This window comes from Cetorhinus maximus, chromosome 1 (genome assembly GCF_964194155.1).
Source record: "Cetorhinus maximus chromosome 1, sCetMax3.hap1.1, whole genome shotgun sequence".
NCBI lineage: Eukaryota > Metazoa > Chordata > Chondrichthyes > Lamniformes > Cetorhinidae > Cetorhinus > Cetorhinus maximus.
In genome coordinates, this window is record NC_135879.1 from 234,649,600 (window position 1) to 234,673,503 (window position 23,904).

The following is a 23,904-nucleotide window of genomic DNA, read 5'->3' on the forward strand; positions in this document are numbered from 1 at the left end:
GAGAATTGCTTCTGAGTTCAGGAACTTTTCGCTGCGGTGCTGACGGGTTTCGAAGGGGGTGGGGGGTGGATTGGGAGGGGTGGAGGCGTTTTGCAGGGGTTTCGATGCCCTTGAGTGGGCTGTACTGGTGACCAAGACACCCCCAGGAGGCGGCTGTCAATCTGTCAGACCCGCATCTCTCTATTATAGGAATGCGTCTGGGAGAACAGGGGAGCCAAGCTGCTTCTGGAGTTTTACAGGGATGGGTGTGTTTTATGGGGGGTTTTTGTTTTTTTGGGGGCATTTTGAAATCGGGCGAGGAAAGGAGGTCAGTGGCAACCTCAGTCTGACACTGGGCTCCAAACACCACCCCACATCCTCCCCGTCATCTGCATTATTTGATTCCGGAACCCTGTTATATGCATCAGGGAGCAACTGGGATTGTACGAGGAGACATTATTCTGGCTGTGGGAGTGCCCCGGATCTTTGTGTGGATGGATGTGTGAGTGTGTGTGAGTCCCTGCACTAAGCAAACACTAAGCCAGCCTGGGTCAAGGCACAGCTGGAGGGATGGGGAGCCTGGCGAACTGGTCGTGAGTTTTAAAGCGCCCTCGGATACTCGCTGAATGGACCTGCTGGGCATCGCTGCTTCCATGGTGCAGAGAGAGTCAGGATGGTTCTCCACGCCGCCGAGCCCATCCTGCTCCGTTACCGTTCCCTGGACAACGCCGAGAGCCTCCGCCACTGGCAGGAGCTGCCTCTCTTCCCCAGCCAGAGGAGCCCATCGTACCCGAGCCTGGAGGACGAGGCACAGCCGCTGGCCGCCAACATCAGCAACTCCACCGACTGCGGAGAGGAGATCCTGCTGTACGGGGACGTGGAGAAAGTTATCATCGGCGTCGTGCTCTCCATCATCACCCTGTGGACCATCGCGGGCAACTCGCTGGTCATCATCTCGGTCTGCATCGTCAAGAAGCTCCGGCAGCCCTCCAACTACCTGGTGGTCTCCCTGGCCGCCGCCGACCTCTCGGTGGCCCTGGCTGTGATGCCCTTTGTGATTATCACCGATCTGGTCGGGGGAGAGTGGCTCTTTGGTAAAGTTTTCTGCAACGTTTTCATCGCCATGGATGTAATGTGCTGCACAGCTTCAATAATGACCTTGTGTGTGATCAGCGTAGACAGGTGAGTCCCTATCTCTAACACCTAACAATGACAAGAACACATGTAGGTATATATATATATATATATATTGGCAAGCACACACAGCAAAAGCCTTGACCAGTCATAGGGCTATACCATCCCTTAAGATCGACTGAGCACACTGGCTGTGCTGACCAGTACCAACTTTAACAATACCTTTAACATAGCCAAATGATCCCATTGCTATTTCAGTCAGGCCCCTGGCTGAAATAGGAAGCTTTAAGGGCACTGACCAGAGATGTGGTCAAGGCTTTGGTTTCAAGGATGGTTTTAAAGACGGAGTGAGGTAAAAGGGGACTGTGCACTACAAGAGGTCTGACCCTTCACTCCCTACATAGACTGAACCTCTCCATCTGATTGTTGTTGCTTTATGTGCAGCCACCACTTAAATATCTCACACCAAACTGCACCGAACTCAATCTAAAGCAGTTCCTGTTTTCATATTCTGGTATGCTCCACACTGGCTTGTCATTCTAGAGTATATATATGAGAGTATATATATAAAAGGGTATTTATGAGAGTATATATATGAGTATATATGAGAGTATATATATGAGTATATATGAGAGTATATATATGAGTATACATATCACAGTAGATACATCAGAGTAAAAAAATCAGTATATATATGAGTATATATATAAGAGTATATATGAGTATATATGTCAGAGTATATATGAGGGTATATATGTCAGAGTATATATGAGGGTATATATGTCAGAGTATACATGAGAGTATATGTGTCAGAGTATATATGACAGTATATATGAGTATGTATGAGAGCGTATGAGGGATTACAGAGGACTGGGAAAGTCAGTGGTAATCATCTTTATGATAAATTCTATATATATTCTGTGTATGTTATTTGAAATATTCTGTGTGGGAACAGTTACTTTTGAACAGGAAGAAACCCTTTTTTACTAGCTGAATATTCCACTTGCCGTCTTATCGTCTGAATAAAGCATTGGGAATCGTAGAGATAAGGCAGGGATGATAGTTGTACAATGGACTGGACTCTGTGAAATCAGGGTTTTGCTCCTTGTTTGATCTTTCTAAGACTTCCTGTGAACCCAGGAGCCATCAGGGTGAAACTTGTCAATTGTCTTATAAATGCTGCCTGCTGCACTCTGTTGCTATGACAGTAAACACCGTATATATAAAAAAAGACATTCAGTTCCTTTAAATGTCACACTTATGGTTTCAAATCTGCTTTTTTTTTTTGAGGTGTCAGCCATGACTCCGTCGGTAACACTCTCATTTCTGAGTCAGAAGGTTAAAGGGGTCAAGTCCTCTTCCAGAGACCTGAGCACGCAATCCAGGCTGACATTTCAGCGCAGTACTGAGTGGGTGCTGCACTGTCTGAGGACCCATCTTTTGGATGAGGCATTAAACCAAGATCCACTGTGCCCTCTCAGGTGCAGATTGCCCTGGTGTCCTGGTCAGTCATTATCTGTTGACCAAGATCACTAAAAACAGACTATCTCAGCATCATCTCATTACTGACTGAAAACTGACTCCTACATTATTCTACATTACAACAATGACGACAGTTCAAAAGTATTTGATTGGTTGTACAGCATTTTGGAATATCCTGCAAAAGTGAAAAAGGGGTTGCATTTAGATAGTGCCTTTCACAACCTCAGTACTTCCCAAAGTGCTTGACAGCCAATGATGAATTTCTAAAGTCTAGTGAATGCTATAATGCAGGACATACAACAGCCAATTTGTGCACAGCAAGCACATTGTGATAATGACCAGCTCTTCTGTTTTTGATAAAAGCAAAAAACTGCGGATGCTGGAAATCCAAAACAAAAACAAAAATACCTGGAAAAACTCAGCAGGTCTGGAAGCATCGTTAACATCGCACAGTTAACGTTTCGAGTCCGCATGACTCTTCAACAGTTCTGTTGAAGAGTCATGCGGACACGAAACGTTAACTGTGCTCCTCTCCACAGATGCTGCCAGACCTGCTGAGTTTTTCCAGGTATTTTTGTTTGTTCTGTTGAAGAGTCATGCGGACTCGAAACATTAACTGTATTCCTCTCCACAGATGCGGCCAGACCTGCTGAGTTTTTCCAGGTATTTTTGTTTTTGCTTCTGTTTTTGATGTTAGTGGAGGGAACCTTTCCTGCTTTACTTTGGAGCATTGCCCTGGGAATCTTTTACATCCACCTGAAAGAGTAGATGGCCAGTTTAATGTTTCACCTAAATGCCAGCGCCTCTGACAGTGCAGCATTTCTTCAGTACCGCACTGGAGTGGCAGCCTAGATTTTTGTGTTCACGCCTTGCATAACTTTTCAACACAGATGTGAGAGAGCTACCTACTGAGCCACAGCTGACACATAAATTTATTTCTAGCAAATTTGCTCTATTCTATTTGCCACATTTGATTGATTTGTTCAATTTAATTCGTGACCCTGATAGTATTTGTGTGTCAGATAACATTGCACATCTAATGTTATAAAAGCGTGTACATTCTAACTCACCATGCATGTATATATAGCCGGTGGGCATATTCTGAGAGTTAAAGCTATACCATTTAGGAGTGAAAGCAGGAGATGCTTCTTAAAAAGAAAATGAAAAAGGCTCACGGCCAGTGGGTGTTTCAAAGTGCTTTACAGCCAATGAAGTACTTTTTTTTGACGTGTAGTCACTATTGTAATGCAGGAAATGTGGCCGTTCCAAGTCACTCACCACCCTAACTTAGAAATATATCGCCTATCCTTCACTATCGCAGGGTCAAAATCCTGGAACTCCCTTCCTAACAGCACTGTGGGTGTACCTACACCACAGGGACTGCAGTGGCTCAAGAAGGCAGCTCACCACCACCTTCTCAAGGGCAACTAGTGATGGGCAGTAAATGCTGGCCCAACCAGCGAGGCCCATATCCTGTAAATGAATTTTAAAAATCTCATTTTATGTGAAGCAAACTCTCACAAATGCCAACGTGATAATGACCAGTCAATCTGTTTTTGTGAGGTTTTTTGAGGGATAAATGTTGGCCAGGACACTGGGGATAACTGCCCTGCTCTTCTTCAAAACAGTGCCATGGGACCTTTTATATCTGCCAGAGGGGGCGTGGGGCCTCGGCTTAACATCTCATCTGAAAAGCGGCATCTCTGACAGTGCAGCACTCTCTCAGCATTGCAGTGGAGTGCCAACCTTGTCAGCTCAAAGGGTAGTGGGATGCTCTCCCCAAAAAGTTGTAGATACTAGGACAATATACGTTTCCACGACTCAGATGGATAGATTTTTGTGATGTAAGGATATTAGGGGATATGGAATGGAGGTAGATAAATGGAATAAAGTATAGGTCATCCATCATCTAACTAAATGGCAGAGCAGCCTAACTAGATGGAAGGACTTAGTCCTGTTTCTGTATTCCTGGTCTGTATGGCTCAGTTCAACAGCAGACTGTGCATTCACTACTGATTCATTTTGGTGGATGTCACTTATGTTACTAAGTGTTCACATAACTTAAAAGAGAGATTTACATTATAAATTTTATCACAGAACATAGCATTATGCAACACAAAGGAAGAACATTTACACTGACTTTTTGAAAGCGCTATCCAATTAGTCCCACTGATCTGCTCTTTCTACATAGCCCGGCAAATCTTTTCCCTTTACAGAATACATTTAATTCCTTTTTGAAAGTTGCTAATGAATCCGCTTCCACCACCCTTTCAGGCAGCACATTCCCAGATAATAGCAACTCGCCATGTATAAAAGATTCTCATCTCCCCTCTAGTTCCTTTGCCAATTATCTTAAATCTTTGTGCTATCATTGCTGACCCTTCTGCGAGTGAAAGCAATTATAACATCGCAAAATAAAAGCAAAATACTGCGGATGCTGGAAATCTGAAATAAAACCGGGGGGGTGGGTGGGGGTCGGGGTGAAGAAGAGTCATATTCAACTCGAAATGCTAACTCCATTACTCTTGCCACAGATGCTGCCAGGCCTGCTGAGTAGTTCCAGCACTTTCTGTTTTTATTATAAACCTCTCCTGGCTTTGAACACCTCCTCTTAACCTTCTCTGCTCTAAGCCGAAGAATCCGAGCTTCTCTAGTCTCTCCACATTACTGAAATCCCTCAACCCTGGTAAAATTATGTCTTGTAATCTTGTAAGCAACAGTATTCTCTTTATAATCGATATATAGTTTCAAATCGAAAGAGTACAAAGAGCTGTGGCTATCTGAGGTAATTAATTTCCACCAATTGTTGAAACCATTTTCTTTGAGAAGAAAGCAATCCTTAAACATTTGTGGCTGTGGTAGCCCAGTGCTTTGGATACTGGACTAGCAACCCAAGGGGATTAAGTCCACAATCCTGCTATGGCCCAGTTGTGAAATTGAATGCGACAGATCTACTTGTTTGTGCCCTGGCCCAAGAAAATAGTCATGCCATCTGTCAATTGTGATGAAAACCCAATTGGCTCATCTTGTCCTTCAGAGCAGGGAAGCCTGTTAGCCCCTCCTAGGCCTAGTCCACACGTGATTCTGTGGTTGAGTCCTAACGGCCTCAGGGCAGCTCAGGATGGGCAATTACTGCTGCCTTGTCAATGTTGCCCACATCCCAAGCAAAAAAAAAGTGAAAAAAGGTGTTGATGATTGCATCTTTTGGAAAACAGTCTTTGTGGATACTGGAAAATCGCTAATGTAAACCCCCCTGTTTAAGAAGGGAGTGAGGCAAAAGGCGGGAAATTACAGGCCGATTAACCTGACCTCTGTCGTTGGTAAGATTTTAGAGTCCATTGTTAAGAATGAGATTTCAGAATACTTGGAAGTGCATAGTAAAATCGGGCAAAGTCAGCATGGTTTCATCAAGGGGAGGTCATGCCTAACAAATCCGTTAGAATTCTTTGAGGAGGTAACGAGTAGGTTAGACAAAGGAGAGCCAATGGATGTTATCTACTTGGACTTCCAGAAGGCCTTTGACAAGGTGCCGCACAGGAGGCTGCTCAGTAAGATAAGAGCCCATGGTGTTAGAGGCAAGGTACTAGCGTAGATAGAAGATTGGCTGTCTGGCAGGAGGCAGAGAGTGGGGATAAGGGGGTCCTTCTCAGGATGGCGGCCGGTGACTAGTGGAGTTCCGCAGGGGTCAGTGTTGGGACCACAGCTTTTCACTTTATTCATTAATGATCTAGATGAAGGAACTGAGGGCATCCCGGTTAAGTTTGCAGATGACACAAAGATAGGTGGAGGGACAGATAGTATTGAGGAGGTGGGGAGGCTGCAGAAGGATTTGGACAGGTTAGGAGAATGGGCAAAGTGGCAGATGGAATACAACGTGGGGAAGTGTGAGGCCATGCACTTTGGTAGGAAGAATAAAGGCATAGACTATTTTCTAAATGGGGAGAGAATTCAGAAATCTGGAGTGCAAAGGGACTTGGGAGTCCTAGTCCAGGATTCTCTTAAGGTTAACTTGCAGGTTGATGCGGTAGTTAGGAAGGCAAATGCAATGTTGGCATTTATTTCGAGAGGACTAGAATATAAAAGCAGGGATGCGCTGCTGAGGCTTTATAAGGCTCTGGTCAGACCACATTTAGAATATTGTGAGCAATTTTGGGCCCCGTATCTCAGGAAGGGTTTGCTGGCCCTGGAGAGGGTCCAGAGGAGGTTCACGAGAATGATCCCAGGAATGAAAGGCTTAACATATGAGGAACGTTTGAGGACGCTGGGTCTATACTCGATGGAGTTTAGAAGGATGAGGGGGGATCTGATTGAAACTTACAGAATACTGAAAGGCCTGGATAGAGTGGACGTGGGGAAGATGTTTCCATTAGTAGGAGAGACTAGGACCCGAGGGCACAGACTCAGAGTAAAGGGAAGACCTTTTAGAACAGAGATGAGGAGAAACTTCTTTAGCCAGAGAGTGGTGAATCTATGGAATTCATTGCCACAGAAGGCTGTGGAGGCCAGGTCATTGAGTGTATTTAAGACCGAGATAGATAGGTTCTTGATTGGTAAGGGGATCAAAGGTTATGGGTAGAAGGCGGGAGAATGGTGTTGAGAAACTTATCAGCCATGATTGAATGGTGGAGCAGACTCGATGGGCTGAATGGCCTAATTTCTGCTCCTATGTCTTATGGTCTTATGGATGTCAGGCAGCTGGGAATCAATTCAGTTCATAATCATTTGCCCTGGGTTCGATGTCGCCTTTCAGCCACTTCCTTGAAGTGAATTTGCCCTGCTAATATCCAGAGCCAAGGGACATAATTATAAAATCACAGAGTTAGACCATTTAGGAGTAAACTCAGGAATCAGTTTTCTTTACACAGAGGGTAGTGGAAATCTGGACCTCCCTCCCCTATAGGGCCACCAATGCTGTGGCATCAATACAATTTTTCATCAGATTTTGAACTGTATGCTTTAGCTGAGCTCTCTCACATTGCTGCCCTCAGTAACTCTTGTCAGCCAATTGCTTCAAGGACATCATCAGTCCACTCCAGATTTCTTACTTGCAAGCATGGTGGATAAAGCTTCTGTGTGACTGAATTAAACAAGCCAGGAGCTCCAGGTTTGTTTCTGAGGTTGGCCTCACTCATCCCTGATCACTTCATAGAGGCTACTGCTGGAGAGTTTAGATGCATGAAGATTGCGTCAAGGCTGTGCTGGACTTGGGTTGTGATGCCTGCTCTGCCAGTGCCAGCTGTGGCTCAGCGTTCTCACTTTCCTGAGTCAGCGGGTTCTGGATTCAAGTCCCGCTCCAGAAATTGAGCACAAATAGCAAGGCTGACACTTCAGCTCAGTACTGCCCTTTCAGAGGTGCGGTCTTTTGATTGAGATGTAAATCTGAGGCTCTGCTTGCCCGCTCAAGTGGATGACAGCATTTCAAAGAACAGCGGGGGAGTTGTCCCTGGTGTCCTGGTCAATATTTATCCCTCAATCAACACCACAAAACACCAGATTATCTGATAATTGTCACATTGCTTTTGTGGGAGTTTGCTGTGCTGTGTTTCCTACTCAACAACGCTTCAGAAGTACTTAATTGACCATAAAGTGTTTTGAGATGACTGGTGGTCGTGAAAGTTAAATGCAAGTAATTGGCAGCAGAGCTTGTCGGCATTCTCAGTTCGCAAATCACCAATTCCCTGAGACGTGGGAGGATTACTGGGGCCAGAGGAGTGAACCTTCTCCCCCTCTCTCCTCAGCTACACCCCCACCCAGCCCCCTCTGCCACAAAGAATCAACATGGAGAGCAAATTAGAAAAACTAGAAAGAAGAAAGACAGTAAAAAAAAAATGTGAATTAATAAGAATTGTAGTTGATTCCTTTGAAGATGCTCCTTAAAACCCGGTTCTTCGATTAATTTTTTTGGTCATCTGTCCTGACATCTCCTCAAGTGATTCAGTGTCAAATTATCTGATTACCTGCCCATTACGTGCCTTGTAGTTCTACTACATTGAAGGTGCTACATAAATGCAAGTTCTTGTTGAAGGGGATATTTGGTAAAGTTACACAGTTTTCTTCTTTCGAATGGCAATTGCAAAAAAGTAAATAAATCAAATGTTACCATCTAAACCAGATAGCCAGGGCAAAGCTATTTGGTGTAACCAGCTTAAGAAGCTTGCAGGCTGTGCATTCCCACTGGGTCATTTTTTAATGATGTGCTCCAGGGTGTGATTAGGAGTTCTTCAGTCGCATGATGGGCGATGATTGAATTTTCCATCTGTGGAGAAGGGGGCAGTATCTACCATGACTGGCTCTGAGGCAGTTGGTATTTGTTCACTATTTGTGAATTGACAACAAATCTTGATATGAGAAACCAGGGAGGAAAATCCCCACAAGCAGTAACAGTAGACAGGAAGTTATTATATCCAGTGCTTTAGCGTTCTAGATGGAACTTGATCCTCCCCACTCTGATTCTTGTCCCCTCACCAACTGGAGTCACTCAAAAACAATCTGACGTGGAAATGACTGGTTGTTTTTTGCCCTGTGGTGATAATTTGTTTCTTATTTTTAACTTATGTTGACTCACGCTATCAATAAATTAACTTAAGTGAATTACGTGTTTGTTCCCTCACCTGTTAGTAAAAGCAGGAGGGTAAAATTGCTGAGAGTCAGTTAAGAAGACTGGAAGTTAATTGAGGAATTCAGAAAATATCAGGACTGGTGAAGTTTTGCTGATGTGTTTATTGCTGCCTAAACTCAGCGAAGTGATATAGTTATTACTCACTGCCGGTGGCACTTTAAAAAAATTGGTTTAAATAAAATGCAAATACTGCAAAAAGTGTTAAAATTGGTGCTTATGAAGAATAAAAATAGAGAGATTATGGGGTTTGAGATCAGAATGCGAAAGTGCATTCCCCATTCTTTACGAATTTTCTACCAATTTCTTCCTTTACCTATACCTGAGTATGTTTCTATAGGTGCTTGTTATTCTATGGTGTTTTGCTGAACTGACTGTTCTTCATGAATCTAGGAGGGCTGTTTGATTGGAGAAGTGGGAAAGGAGACAACAGGGCTGCAGGGTTTAGAACTGGGGGACACAGACTCAGGATAAGGGATCGTCCATGTAACACTAAGCTGGGGAGAAATTTCTTCAGTCAGTGAGTTGTTAGTCTTTGAAGTTCTCCACCCCAGGGGCTTGTGAATGCTCAGTTGATGAGTATATTTAAGGGTAGATTTGATAGGGGACCAAGGGGTATGTGGATAGGGCAAGGAAATAGAGCTGATGTTGAAGATCGGCCATTATCTCACTGAATCATCGAATAGTTACAGTGTAGGATGAGGCCACTCAGCTGGGTGTGTCTGTGTTGGCTACCTGTAATCTAGTGCACCCCCCCTGCCTTTTCTCTGTAGCCTTGCAAATATTTTCTCTTCAGATAATTATACAATCCACTTTTGAATTGTGTTGAATTGATTGTGCCTCAGCCACACATTTAGACGTACATTCCAGATCCTAACTACTTGCTGCGTAAAAAAGTTTTTCCTTATATCAGCATTGCTTCTTTTACCATTCACCTTAAACCTGTGCCCTCTGGTCTTCGATCTTTCTACCAATGGGAACAGCTTCTCCCTATCTACTCTGTCCCGACCCTTCAAGATTTTGAACATCTCTATCAAATTTCTTCTCAATCTCCTCTCTCCAAGGAGAACAGACCCAGCTTCTCCAACCTATCCCATTGACTGAAGTTCCACATCCCAGCAGCCATTCTTGTAAATCTCTTCTGAACTCTTTCTAATACCATTGCATCCTGCCTACAGTGGGTTGCCGAGGATTATTTTTTTATTCATTCGTGGGATGCCGGCATCACTGGCTAAGCCAGCATTTATTGCTTATCCCCTAAATACCCCTGAGAGGTGGTGTTGAGCTGCCTCCAGTAGGAGCACCCACAGTGCTGTTAGGAAGGGAGTTCCAGGATTTTGATCCAGTGACATTGAAGGAATGATGGTATAGTTCCAAGTCAGGATGGTGAGTGACTTGGAGGGGGACTTGCAGGTGGTGATGTTCCCATGCATCTGCTGCCCTTGTCCTTCTAGATGGCAGCGGTCACCAGCTTGTAAGGTGCTGTCAAAGGAGCCTTGGTGAGTTATTGTAGTGCATCTTGTAGATAGTACACAGTTGGATGCAATACTCCAATTGAGACTGAACCTGTGGTTTAACATACCTTCCTTGCTGTTGCACTCCACATAAAAAGCCCAGGAACATGTGTGCTTTATTTACCTTTCCTGCCACCTTCAATAATTTATGCCCATATACCCCCAGCTCCCTCTGCTCCTGTACCCCATTTAGAATTTTATCCCAAAATTTATATTGTCACTCATTGTTCTTCCTGCAAGGAATATTAGAATGAGCTTGAGGGGCTGTACGGTCTACTCCTGATCCAATTTCTTATGTTCTTAAGACAGTTGCTGAGTCTGATTCTCGCTTTACCCAACATTCAACTAGATGTACCTTCTAGCAGGAATCGAAGAATTGCAACCAGCAGTGGGAACAGAAAATTAAATAAAACAGAAATGAAAATATCAGATCTCCAGCATCCACTGTATCTTTGGCAACAGGCAACCTTGGTTGATGTGTTGACCACCCCCCTAGACCAGGAACATTAATGCCCAATACAGAATCTTACCACTGTCTTCAAGAGTTCTTCTCTAATAGTGCTGACCTTCAACTGAAGCTCTTGTCCCTCAGTTTATTATGCGCTGTGCCTCGAATAATTGAACCATCAGCAAAGACTGATGAAAAGATGAAGAGATGAAGAGATGAAAAGGTTTCATTCATTGCCTCATTGCCAGGCTACATGCTGTTAAGAATCTACCCATTTGATTTTTTTTCTAGATAATAACAGAAATTATGTCATTGATCATTCTCATCAAGGTTAGGGATGCAATTGTTGATTATCAGAACACCTTTAGAACCTGGTGCCAGCGTCAACTACTCCCACATGGGTGCACACGAGTGCCATACAATGGAGAAGGTCCTTCCGTGTCGCAGTAATGCTTTTAATCACAGCAACTGAAGAAAAACCCTTAAATGCACCAATCTGACATTCCCACTCTGAAAACGTTAATTTAGTGGGCCCTTGTGAGGCTGCTACTTCAGTGTCAAATAGTTTGGAATTACTGGCTTTCTCTGTGAACCTGACAGAAAGAGAATTACAACCAATCAACATGACTAGGGTGAGCTCCTGTTTCCAGAGACAAACAAAAGGACCTATCACCACCAGAGTGTCACCCATTGTGTCAGGTCTCTATCCCATTGTTCCCTTCTCAATATTGGAATGTCTCTGCTTTCTGATTTCTTCAGTGGAGTCAGCATTCAATGCACTAGATGGCAGCATACTCCTTAGTGTAGTATGCTCAAATCGGAGAACCTCATGAAGGTATTCAGCCAGTGATTTCTTTAATTTAGAATTGACCCTTCCAGTTTTGAGTGATTTTCTCTGTTTGCAATGTACCCTTTCATATGTGAAAAGAGCTGCAATAGGGTCTCCTTGCTTTCTTTACTCGTATTCATTCACCTGGACTGGGCATCGCTGCATTGCCCATCCCTAATTGTCCTTCGAGAAGGTGTTGGTGAGCTATCTTCTTAAACCACTGCTGTCCATGAGGTGAGGTTACACCTACAGTGCTGTTGTGGAGGGAGTTCCAGAATTTTAACCCAGTGATTATGAAGGAACAGTGATATAATTCCTAGTTGGGATGATGTGTGACCTGGAGGGGACATTGCAGGTGGTGGTGTTCCCGTGTGTCTGCTGCCCTCGTCCTTCGAGGGTGTAGAGTTTGTGGATTTGGAAGGTGTGGTTGAAGGAGCCTTGGTGAGTTGCTGTAGTGCACCTTGTAGATGGTACACACTGTTGCCGCTGTGCGTCAGTGGTGGAGGGAGTGAATGTTTAAGGTAGTAGGTGGGTGCCAATCAATTGGGCTGCTTTGCCTTGGATGGTGTTGAGCTTCATGAGTGTTGTTGGATCCATACTCATCCAGGTAAATGGAGAGTATTCCATCACACTCCTGACTTTTGCATCGTGACCTCCTAGAACAATAATGAGCAGCCTTCATTGCTTGGCAGAGTAACCCAAGGTCACAAGTCAAGAAGGCAGCGTTCCAACATAAGAAGGCTGACACCCAAAGACAAATCTGGAAGTTAAAGGACATGTGGTGGGAAGAGAAAGTCCAAGGCATACAACAACATGGTGATCATCATGACATGCAAAACATTTTTGAAGACACCAGGACCATCTATACACCGAGGTCAAACTGACAAAATCTCCCTCACTCACAGGGTGGCTTTTCTCCTCTTAAGGTTGATTATCTGCCAAAACTGGAAATAACCTTTTGGACAGCTCCTCAACTATGAATCCACAGTGGCAGCTGATACTTTGCAGGGTCTCCCCCAGTACCCACTGGTAGAATCCATGGGTGAACCACCATTGATGGGAGGGCTGCAACAAACAATCAAACTGATGAAAGACAACAAAGCCTTTGTGGCCCCTATGGTATTACAGCCCCTCTGTTGTCAGCATTAAACACTGTCTGGATGGAAAACTCTTTAACCTCAGTCACCTCTGTGCCCCGTGCCCAAACTAAAGTGACCACCATAGACACAGGGCAAACACAGGTTGGTGGGTGCCCGTGATCAGCGGGCCCAGGAGCGGCTGGGAAATGGACCCCCGACTGCAATTGGCCCTGACTGTGATTTCACGCTGGCCAGTTATTGGCTGGCCAGCGTGAAAAGCGCGCTGAAAGACTCAGCACTGCTGGGGTGGGGGCGGGCGGAGGGCGAGCGTTGAAGTCAGCACGGGCACAGGGGAGGGCGGAATGAAAGCTCCTTGAGGGCAGAGAGCTGCCTCAGGAAGCTGAAGAATTTAAATGCAATAATTAAAAAGATTTTTAAAAAGCGGGAACAAATGCCCACACATCAGAATCAGTCACCAGGACATGTGGATGATGAAAATTTTATCCAAAAGTTTTTACCTTTTTTAAAAAATTATTATCGGAAACCTCATCCCACCTGTGGGTGAGGTTTCCTGAAAAATGCAAAGGCTGCCTGGCTGATTCGCCCTCCAGCTGTAATGTTGGACCAGTAATGAAAAATCTAAGTTGTAAGGAACCTATTTTTAATTTTTCATGGACCATGGCTTTAAAATTGGACTGTGGCTTTAAAAAACTACCATGGCTGCAGTTGAAAGACATATTCACTGGAATAGGATGAGGAATATCTACAATCCTGCTATCCGGGAACAGAGTGTGCCATAAAAGAACAGGATGGTGCTGGAAAGGAGCCCTGGACTAAGGGGAACTGCCTGATGACAGCATTTTAATTGGCTCCTGACCAGGTGACCGGGGTTTTGTGTGGTAACAGTGGAGGCAGTGCAGCTCCTAGCCTGCAAAGAAGGAAGACCTAAAACCCCTCTCTCTTGTGTACGTAAGATTCCAGTCATTCTGCCATAGTAGCTAGCTGGCTATTCCTCACATCTCTGTAATCTGCTTTCTCTGAAAGCCCCTGTCAAGAGGAAAAGGGGAAGAATCGCCAGTAGAGATAATTAAAGGAAAGTTTTTCAACCGGTGAATCGCAGACTGAAAGTGTTAGGAGTCCATCTCGTGTCATCAACAACAAACTGAAAGGAATTTGGAAGACTGATCAAAATCAACCCATCTAACCCTGTGCTCCGGACTGGTGCTATTGAGCTGTTTTATCTCACCCTTAAAATCCATGCTTTGTGTGTCTTATGTGTGTGTGTGTGTGTGTGTGTGTATACAGGGGTTTAAGAAGGGGTACAGTTTAAGTTATAGAGTTAGGAGTTAGCAGTTCATATTTCTTTCTTTTGTCACTAGTTAAAGACATTTTGTTCAATAAACAGTTAATTACTTATTAAGTTTACAAACCTGGAGCTCGTATTCTGTTAAACTAAATTAAATAGTTAGGTAGAATCATGTGGTTTGGTCAAACTTCTCACATTTGTCATGGCTCAGTGAACAGCGGAGTTTGAGATTACAGTGCACTAACCCCAGTGAGTCATGACAAAGTTCAGGGGGCTCGAGTCCAGGAGATTTTGGAACAGAAGACAAAGACGATTTGTGTATAGATTTAGTAAGTAATAAAAAGCTGAATGGAAACACCAGGTTTGTACTATCAAAAATAAGATGGCACTGGAAACTGCTAAAACCTTACTGCAAGTGGAAGAGATGCCCCTGACAGTTTTACAAGGGATCCCAAAAGCCAGGTTAATTGAATTGGCAAGTAAGTTAAGAGTAGGATTGGCTGCCAAAGCTATGAAGGCAGAGATGATCGAAGGGATGGCACAGCATTTGAAACTGGGAGGAATACCCAAGAGACCGAGTTCTCCCGGGGGTGGTTCATTGGAATGGGCTCAAATTCAGTTGCAAATGAAAAACAATTGGAACTAGAGGCAGCAGAAAAAGAACGAGCATTCCAAAAGGAACAGGCAGAAAAGGAAAGAGAGAGAGCATTTCCAAGGGAGTTAGAAATGGCGAAGTTAGGAAAGGAGGAAAGAGAAGAAGAGAGAGAGACAGAGAATTCCAGGCAAGAGAGAAAGATAAAGAGAGGGAATACCAGTTTAAAATGCTGGCAGTTAAAAAAGAGACACCAAGAGGTGAAACAAAAATAAAAATAGCTGGAAAAGCTCAGCAGGTCTGACAGCATCTGCGGAGAGGAATACAGTTAATGTTTCGAGTCCGTATGACTCTTCATCAGAACTGAGGAAATGTATAAATGAAGTGAAATATAAGCAGGTTGAGGGGGGTGGGACAGGTAGAGTTGGATAGAGGGCCAATGATAGTTAGAGGCAAAGAAGAGATTGCCAAGGATGTCGTAGACAAAAGGGCAAAGGGGTGTTGACGGTGGTGATATTATCTAAGGAATGTGCTAATGGTGACATTAAGGGTAGAAAGCAGGACGAGCAAGTGACAGATAGCCCTAGTGGGGGTGGGGTGGGGGGAAGGGATCGAAATAGGCTAAATGGTGGAGATGAAACAATGGATGGAAATACGTTTAAAAATAATGGAAATAGGTGGGAAAAGAAAGAGGTGAGGCAGGAATTATGTCCAGATCAGAATCCAGCGGGGAGGTGTTTAAATTTGTACAAGCTCTTCCAAAGTTTGAAGAAAGAGATGTTGAAGCATTCTTTATTTCATTTGAGAAGATAGCTAAACAGATGAACTGGCCAAAGGAAAACTTTACATTGCCCAGGCAGAGCAAATTGACAGGTAGAGCACGGGAAAATTATGCCTCACTGTCAGAAGGGATTATGATGTGGTGAAAAAGGCCATTTTGCGTGCATATGAGTTGGCCCCTGAAGCATATAAACAAAAGTTTCGAATTTTAAGGAAACAGCCTGGGCAAATTTACATTAAATTTGAAAGGCTTAAGCAAAATAGTTTTGACAGGTGGATACAAGCATTAGGAGTTGAAATGACCTATAAAGTTCTCAGAGAGATCATTCTCTTGGAAGAATTTAAAAACTCCCTACCTCCTGTAATAAGAACCCATGTGGAAGATCAAAGGCTTGCAACTGCTAGACATGGCTGACAATTATGAGCTGATCCATAAAACTAAACCTTTTTTCCATCACCCCCATAAATTTGAAAAGGATAGAAAGTGGGAGAGTGAAAGAAAGGCAAGTAGCCAGGGTAAAGAATGGAAAAGCAGGGAATACCTTAAGATCTCCTCCCCAGATCAGGAAGGAAGGTACTGAGGGTGGAGTTGAAACTTGAATGCCTATGTGCTTCCAGTGTAATGAAGTGGGACACATTCGTTCCCTGAAAACCCCTTCCTGTCACACTTTGATTATTCACCTCTTCACTACCCCGCACCTCTGCTCTTGTGTTTATTTTTGATTTTCTAAACTTCCCTTCCATTGAACCCTTCCCCCCACTAATTAGTTTAAGGACCTATCTACAACCCTAGTTATACAATTCACCAGGACATGGGTCCCAACATGGTTCAAATGAAGCCCGTCCCAATGTAACAGTTCTCTCCTTCCCCAGTACTGGTGCCAGTGCCCCATGAATCGGAACCCATTTCTCCCACACCAATCTTTGAGTTTACCTCTCTAATCTTATTTACCCTACCCCAATTTGCACGTGGCTCAGGTAGTAATCTGGAGATTATTACCTTTGTGGTTTTGCTTTTTAATTTAGCCCCGAGCTGCTCGTAGTCCCTTAGCAGAACCTCTTTCCTAATCCTGTCTATGTCATTGGTACCTACGTGAACCAAGACAACTGGATCCTTCCCCTCCCACTCCAAGTTCCTCTCCAGCCCAGAAGAGGTGTCCTTAACCTTGGCACCAGGTAGGCAACACAGCCTTCAGGACTCTCTGCCTTTGCTGCGGAGAACAGTATCTATTCCACATGCTGTCCCCTATTACTACTACATTTCTCATTTCTCCCCCCACTTGAATGGCATTCTGCACCACGGTGCTGTGGTCAGTTCATTCATCCTCCTTGCAGTCTGTGCCCTTGTCCACACCGGGAGCAAGAGCCTCATACCTATTGAACAAGGGCACTGGCTGAGGCTCCTTCAAAGCTAAATTCTGGATCCCCATACCTGCCTCACTCGCAGTCACACCCTCCTGTAATTAATCTCAGGGGTGTGACTGCCTCCTGAAACACAGTTTCCAGGCAACTCTCCCCCTCCCTGATGTGTTGCAGTGTCCGCAGCTCAGACTCCAGCCCATCAACTCTGAGCCGAAGTTCCCCAATCAGCCAACACTTGCTGCAGATGTGGTCACCATGGATTGCACCAGCATCCACCAGCTCCCACATACTACCTGCCCAGCCATCTCTAGTCTATTTAATTAATTAACTTGCTTGGATATTTTAAAAGTGAATGTTTTAAATGGACTCCAAAGCTGTAATAATGTCTCCTGATTTAAACCATTTGGCCAAACAAAAGAGACATGGAAGAGATACCAACCAATCACCTATCTGTTTTCCTGTGACGTCACACTTCAGCTCTGATAGGTAGAAACAGTTTGAAGAAATTCTCCACTGCCAGTTTTTATCTTCCGCCACTGCTGCCCTTCTCACGCAGCTCTACTCTCTGTGTGCTCCCGGCTCTCCTCTCGCTGTTTTAAACTGTAAAAATCCCGGCTCTCCTCTCGCCGTTTTAAACTGTAAAAATCCCATTTCCCCTCTCGCTGTTTTAAACTGTAAAACTCCCGGCTCTCCTCTCGCTGTTTTAAACTGTAAAATCCCGGCTCTCCTCTCGCAGTTTTAAACTGTAAAACTCCCGGCTCTCCTCTCGCTGTTTTAAACTGTAAAATCCCGGCTCTCCTCTCGCTGTTTTAAACTGTAAAACTCCCGGCTCTCCTCTCACTGTTTTAAACTGTGAAAATCCCAGCTCTCCTCTCGCTGTTTTAAACTGTAAAACTCCCAGCTCTCCTCTCGCTGTTTTAAACTGTGAAAATCCCGGCTCTCCTCTCGCTGTTTTAAACTGTGAAAATCCCAGCTCTCCTCTCGCTGTTTTAAACTGTGAAAATCCCAGCTCTCCTCTCGCTGTTTTAAACTGTGAAAATCCCAGCTCTCCTCTCGCTGTTTTAAACTGTGAAAATCCCAGCTCTCCTCTCGCTGTTTTAAACTGTGAAAATCCCAGCTCTCCTCTCGCTGTTTTAAACTGTGAAAATCCCAGCTCTCCTCTCGCTGTTTTAAACTGTGAAAATCCCAGCTCTCCTCTCGCTGTTTTAAACTGTGAAAATCCCAGCTCTCCTCTCGCTGTTTTAAACTGTGAAAATCCCAGCTCTCCTCTCGCTGTTTTAAACTGTGAAAATCCCAGCTCTCCTCTCGCTGTTTTAAACTGTAAAACTCCCAGCTCTCCTCTTGCTGTTTTAAACTATGTTGATGGTTGTTTAAGATTTCCTGGGTTTAGGGCCACAGATACTTAAATAGGCAGTCGACTCATCATAAGTAACTTTAAGATGGTTTATTAAGCTTATTAAGAAGCAACAGTGTAGATATAATGCATTAACTAATTAAACAGAAGAAGTATATGACCCATGACAGGTGAAAGTAGTTTACCGGTTCCAGAGGCTAGACAAACGAATGTAGTTGATCTCTGCAGCCCAAGGTGGTGGTTGTTGTAGTCCTTTGCTGATTGCAGACAGCAGTCTTCTTCCCTTTCTTTGTTTCCCTCTCCCTCGGGTCGGCCGAGACATCAGGAGGCTCTCGGTCTCCTCCCAGACAGTGGTTCTTCTTTTTGCCTCCCTCCTATGCACTCCTTGATATACCCTATTTCTGGGGGCTGGTAACTTACCCAGTGTCAATCACCTGTCTACCCCCTTTAGACCAACGGATACAGGACAGATGCCCAAACTATCAGGGTGGTTACCACCACCACCCCCACCCCTGCTCGCCACCTTGCTTGAGGTTAGTTTTTAGTTTACATTACGCTGAGGGTCATATCCTGGTACTTTTTAAACAATTGCATAGATAAGAGGATCCACAGGATGCCATCTTAACAACTTAGGGACGTCAGCATGAACTAAATGATCTTGCCTGTTTCCACAGACACTTTAAAAATTGTTGCCTTTTTAGAAAGCTTTTTAGGGGTTGTTACACTATGCAGAAGATATCTGCTTATTCGAGGCCCCAATTACTTACAATGGGGGATTCAGTAATGGTAATGCCATTGAGTCAGGGGGGTGGAGGCAATGGAGTAGTGGTATTGTCAGTGGACTAAGTAATCCACAGACCCAGGGTAATGCTCTGGGGATGTGGGTTTGAACCCCACGATGGCAGATGGTGGAATTTGAATTCAAGGAAAACAATCTGGAATTAAAAATCTAATGATGACCATGAAAACATTGTCAATTGTTGTAAAAACCCAGCTGGTTCACTAATGTCCTTTAGGGATGGAAATCTGCTGCCCTTACCAGGTCTGGCTTATAGTGATTCCAGACCCACAGCAATGTGGTTGACTCTTAAATGCCCTCTGCACAAGGGCAATTGGGGATGGGCAATAAATGCTGGCCTAGCCAGTGATGCCCACATGCCATGAATGAATAAAACAAATCTCATGGGAGGTAGTTAGTCTTTTTCTTTTTGGAGATGGTCATTGGCTGGTACTTCAAGCAGGAATGCTACTTGCTACTTATAACCCCAAGCCTCAATGTGTGTCTTGGCCTTGCTGCATGTGGGCAGGCATTGCTGCATTATCTGAGGAGTTGCAGTTGGAGCTAAGCACTATGATGGAGGGAAGTAGTGCAGTAGTGCATTTGGATTTCCACAAAGCATTTGATAAGATGCCACATAAACGTTTACTACACAAGATAAGAGCTAATGGTGTTGCTGGTGATATGTTAACATGGATAGAAGATTGGCTAGTTAACAGGAAACAGAGAGCCGGGATAAGTGAATAATTTTCAGGATGGCAAACGGTAACTCATGGAGTGCCACAAGGATCAGTGCTTTGGCCTCAACTATTTATATTAAATTTAACGATTTATATTAATGACTTATATGAAGTGAATAACTATTGTAGCTGAATTTGCTGATGATACTAAGAGGTAGGGGAGCACGTTGTGGGGAGGATACAAAAACATCAAAGAATTACAGAATTCTAATGGCACAGAAGGAGGCCATTCGGCCCATTGTGTCTGCACCAGCTCTCCAAATGAGCATTATGACCTACCTGCCTTTTCCCCGTAACCCTGCACATTGTTTCTATTCAAATAACCATCCAATGCCCTCTTGAATGCCTTGATTGAACCTGCCTCCACCACACTTCCAGGCCCGAACCACTCGTTGTGTGAATAAGTTCTTTCTCATATCACATTTGCTTCTTTCGCAAATCACTTTAAATCTGTACCCTCTCGTTCTAGATCCTTTTACGAGTGGGAACAGCTTCTCCCTATCTACTCTGTCCAGCCCCCTCATGATTTTGAACATCTCTATCAAATCTCCTCTTAGACTTCTTCTCTCCAAGGAGAACAGCCCCAACCTCTCCAATTTATCTTCATAACTGAAGTTTCTCAATCCTGGAACCATTCTTGTAAACCTCTTCTGTACTCACTCCAATGTGTTTGCATCCTCCCTATAATGTGGTGCCCAGAACTGTACACAATACTCCAGCTGAGGTCTAATCAGTGTCTTATATAAATTCAGCATAACCTCCCTGCTCTTGTACTCTATTCCCCTATTAATAAAGCCCAGGATACTATATGCTTTATTAACTGCTCTCTCCACCTGTGCTGCCACCTTCAATGATCGATGCACATAAACACCCTTACTGCTCCTCTACCCCCTTCAAAATTCCACCCCTTATTTTATATTGTCTGTCCATGTTCTTCCTACCAAAATGCAGCACCTCACACTTCTCCGCATTGAACTTCATCTGCCACCTATCTGCCCACTCCACCAACTTGTCTATGTCCTTTTGAAGTTCTACACTATCCTCCTTGCAGTTCACAACATTCCCAACCTAAGAATCATCCGCAAACTTTGAAATTGCCCCTTGCACATCAGGATCTAGATCACTAATATATATCAGGAAAAGCAAGGGTCGCAATACCGACCCCTGGGGAACTTCACTACAAACCTTCCTCCAGCCCGAAAAATATCCATTAACCATTACTCTCTGCTTCCTATTTTTAAGCCAATTTTGTATCCATGTTGCTACTGTCCCCTTTATTCCATGAGCAATAACTTTTCTCACAAGCCTGTTGTGTGGCACCGTATCAAATGCTTTTTCAAAGTCCATGTACACCACATCAACAGTATTATCTCTATTGACCTTTTCTGTTACCTCGTCAAAAAATTCCAACAAGTTAGTTAAACACGATTTCCCCTTTAGAAATCCATGCTGGCTTTTCCTTATCAACACATATTTTTCTATGTGACTACTAATTCTATCCAGAATCATTGTTTCTAGAATCTTGCCCACACTGAAGTTAAGTTGACTGGTCTGTAATTGCTGGGCTTATCCTTACAACCTTTTTTGGACAAGAGCATAATGTTTGCAATTCTCCAGTCCTCTGGCACCTCCCCTGAGTCTAGGGAAGACTGAAAAGTTATGGCCAGTGCCCCTGCAATTTCTATTCTCACTTCCTTCAATATCCTTGGATGCATCTCATCCAGTCCTGGTGCCTTGTCAACTTTACGTACTAACAGTCTATTTAGCATTTCTTACTTATCAACTTTGAATCCTTCTAGTGTCCAGAGTTTCCTCATCTGTCACCATGGCCTGGGTAGCATTTAAAAAAAAAATTCATTCATGGGATGCGGGTTTCGCTGGCTGGGTCAGCATTTATTGCCCATCCCCGGTTGCACTTGAGAAGGTGGTGGTGAGCTGCCTCCTTGAACCTCTGCAGTCTATATGGCGTTAGGAAGGGAATTCCAGGATTTTGACCGAGCGACAGTGAAGGAACAGTGATATATTTCCAAGTCAGGATGGTGAGTGACTTGGAGGAGAACTTCCAGGTGGAGGTGTTCCCATCTATCTGCTGCCCTTGTCCTTCTAGAGGTAGTGGTTGTGGATTTGGAAGGTGCTGTCGAAGGACCCTTGGTGCATTCCTACGGTGCATCTTGTAGATGGTACACACTACTGCTACTTTGCGTCGGTGGTGGAGGGGGTGAATGTTTGTGATGTGGTGCCAATCAAGCGGGCAGCTTTGTCCTGGATGGTGTCAAGCTTCTTGAGTGTTGTGGGAGCTGCACTCATCCAGGTGAGTGGGGACTATTCCATCACACTCCTGACTTGTGCCTTGTAGATGGTGGACAGGCTTTGGGGAGTCAGGAGGTGAGTTACTCGTCGCACGATTCCTAGCCTCTGACCTATGCTTGTGGCCACAGTATTTATATGGTGAGTCCAATTCAGTTTCTCGTCAATGGTAAACCCCAGGATGTTGATAGTGGGGGATTCAGTGATGGTAATGCCATTGAACATCAAGGGGCGATGGTTGGACTCTCTCTTGTTGTAGAGATGGCCATTGCCTGACACTTGTGTGGCACGAATGTTACTTGCCACTTGTCAGCCCAAGCCTTTTGTCCAGGTCTTGCTGCATTTGGACATGGACTGCTTGAGTACCTGAGGAGTCACAAATGGTGAACATTGTGTAGACATCAGCGAACATCTCCACTTAAGACCTTATGATGGAAGGAAGGTCATTCATGAAGCAGTTGAAGATGTTTGGGCCTAGGACACTACCCTGAGGAATTCCTGCAGTGATGCCTTGGAGCTGAGATACTGACCTCCAACAACCTCAACCATCTTCCTTGGTGCTTTAGCCCCTTGATCTTCAGCTGCTTCATCAATGACCTTCCTTCCATCATAGGGTCAGAAGTAGGATTGTTTGCAGATGATTGCACAATGTTCAGCACCATTTGTGACTCCTCAGATACTGAAGCAGTCCACGTCCAAATGCAGCGAGGCCTGGACAATATCCAGGCTTTAAGTACCTCCTTGGTAAAGACAGATGCAAAGTATTCATTTAATACCTCAGCCATGGCCCCTTCGTCCATGTGTAAATTCCCTTTTAGATCCCTAATCCGCCCTACTCTTCCTTTTACCACCTTTTACTATTTATACGTCTATAGAAGACTTTGGGATTTCCCTTTATGTTGGCTGCCAGTCTTTTCCCATAATCCCTCTTCGTTTCTCTAATATGCTTTTTCACCTCCCCTCTGAACCTTCTGTATTTCTCTTGGTTCTCAATTGTATTTTCTACCTGACACCTACCTGTCATAAGCACAGTTTTACTTTTTTTTAATCTTAATTCCTATCTCCAAAGAGACAAAGAATCTGCAAAGGGATATGGATGGGTTAAGTAAATGGGCAAAAAATTTGACAGTTGTCCACTTTGGCAGGAAGGATAGTAAAACAGAATATTATTTACATGGAGAGAGACTGCAGAATGCTTTGGTAGAAAGGGATCTGGGTGTCCTTGTACATGAATCACCAGAAGTTAGCATGTAGGTACAGCAAGTAATCAGCAAGGCAAATAGAATGTTGGCTTTTATTGCAAATGGGGTGGAATATAAAAAGTAGAGAAGTCTTGCTGGTCTTGTACAGGGCATTGGTGAGATCACACCCAGGGTACCATGTACAGTTTTGGTCACTTCACTTGTGGAGGGATATACTTGCATTGGAGCCATTCAGAGACAGTTCATGTGGCTGATTCCTGGGATGAGGAGTTTTTCTTGTGAGGAAAGGTTGAGCAGCTTGGGCCTATACTCACTGGAGTTTAGAGGAATGAGAGGTGACCTTATTGAAACATAAAAGATCCTGAGGGGGTTGATAGGAGAGATACTGGGATGGTGTTTCCT

At 44.2% G+C, this 23,904-nt stretch overlaps 1 protein-coding gene across 1 annotated transcript in view; it reads left to right on the plus strand.

The window, feature by feature from the left end:
• Nucleotides 1-513: 513 nt before the first annotated feature.
• LOC144687960 (5-hydroxytryptamine receptor 7-like) overlaps nucleotides 514-23,904 on the plus strand; it is a 43,000-nt gene continuing 19,609 nt past the window's right edge. Inside the window, exon 1 of the mRNA XM_078554617.1 lies at nucleotides 514-1,161. Coding sequence (XP_078410743.1) covers nucleotides 653-1,161 — 509 coding nt within the window. The 5' untranslated portion in view covers nucleotides 514-652. The remainder of the gene's footprint in view (nucleotides 1,162-23,904) is intronic.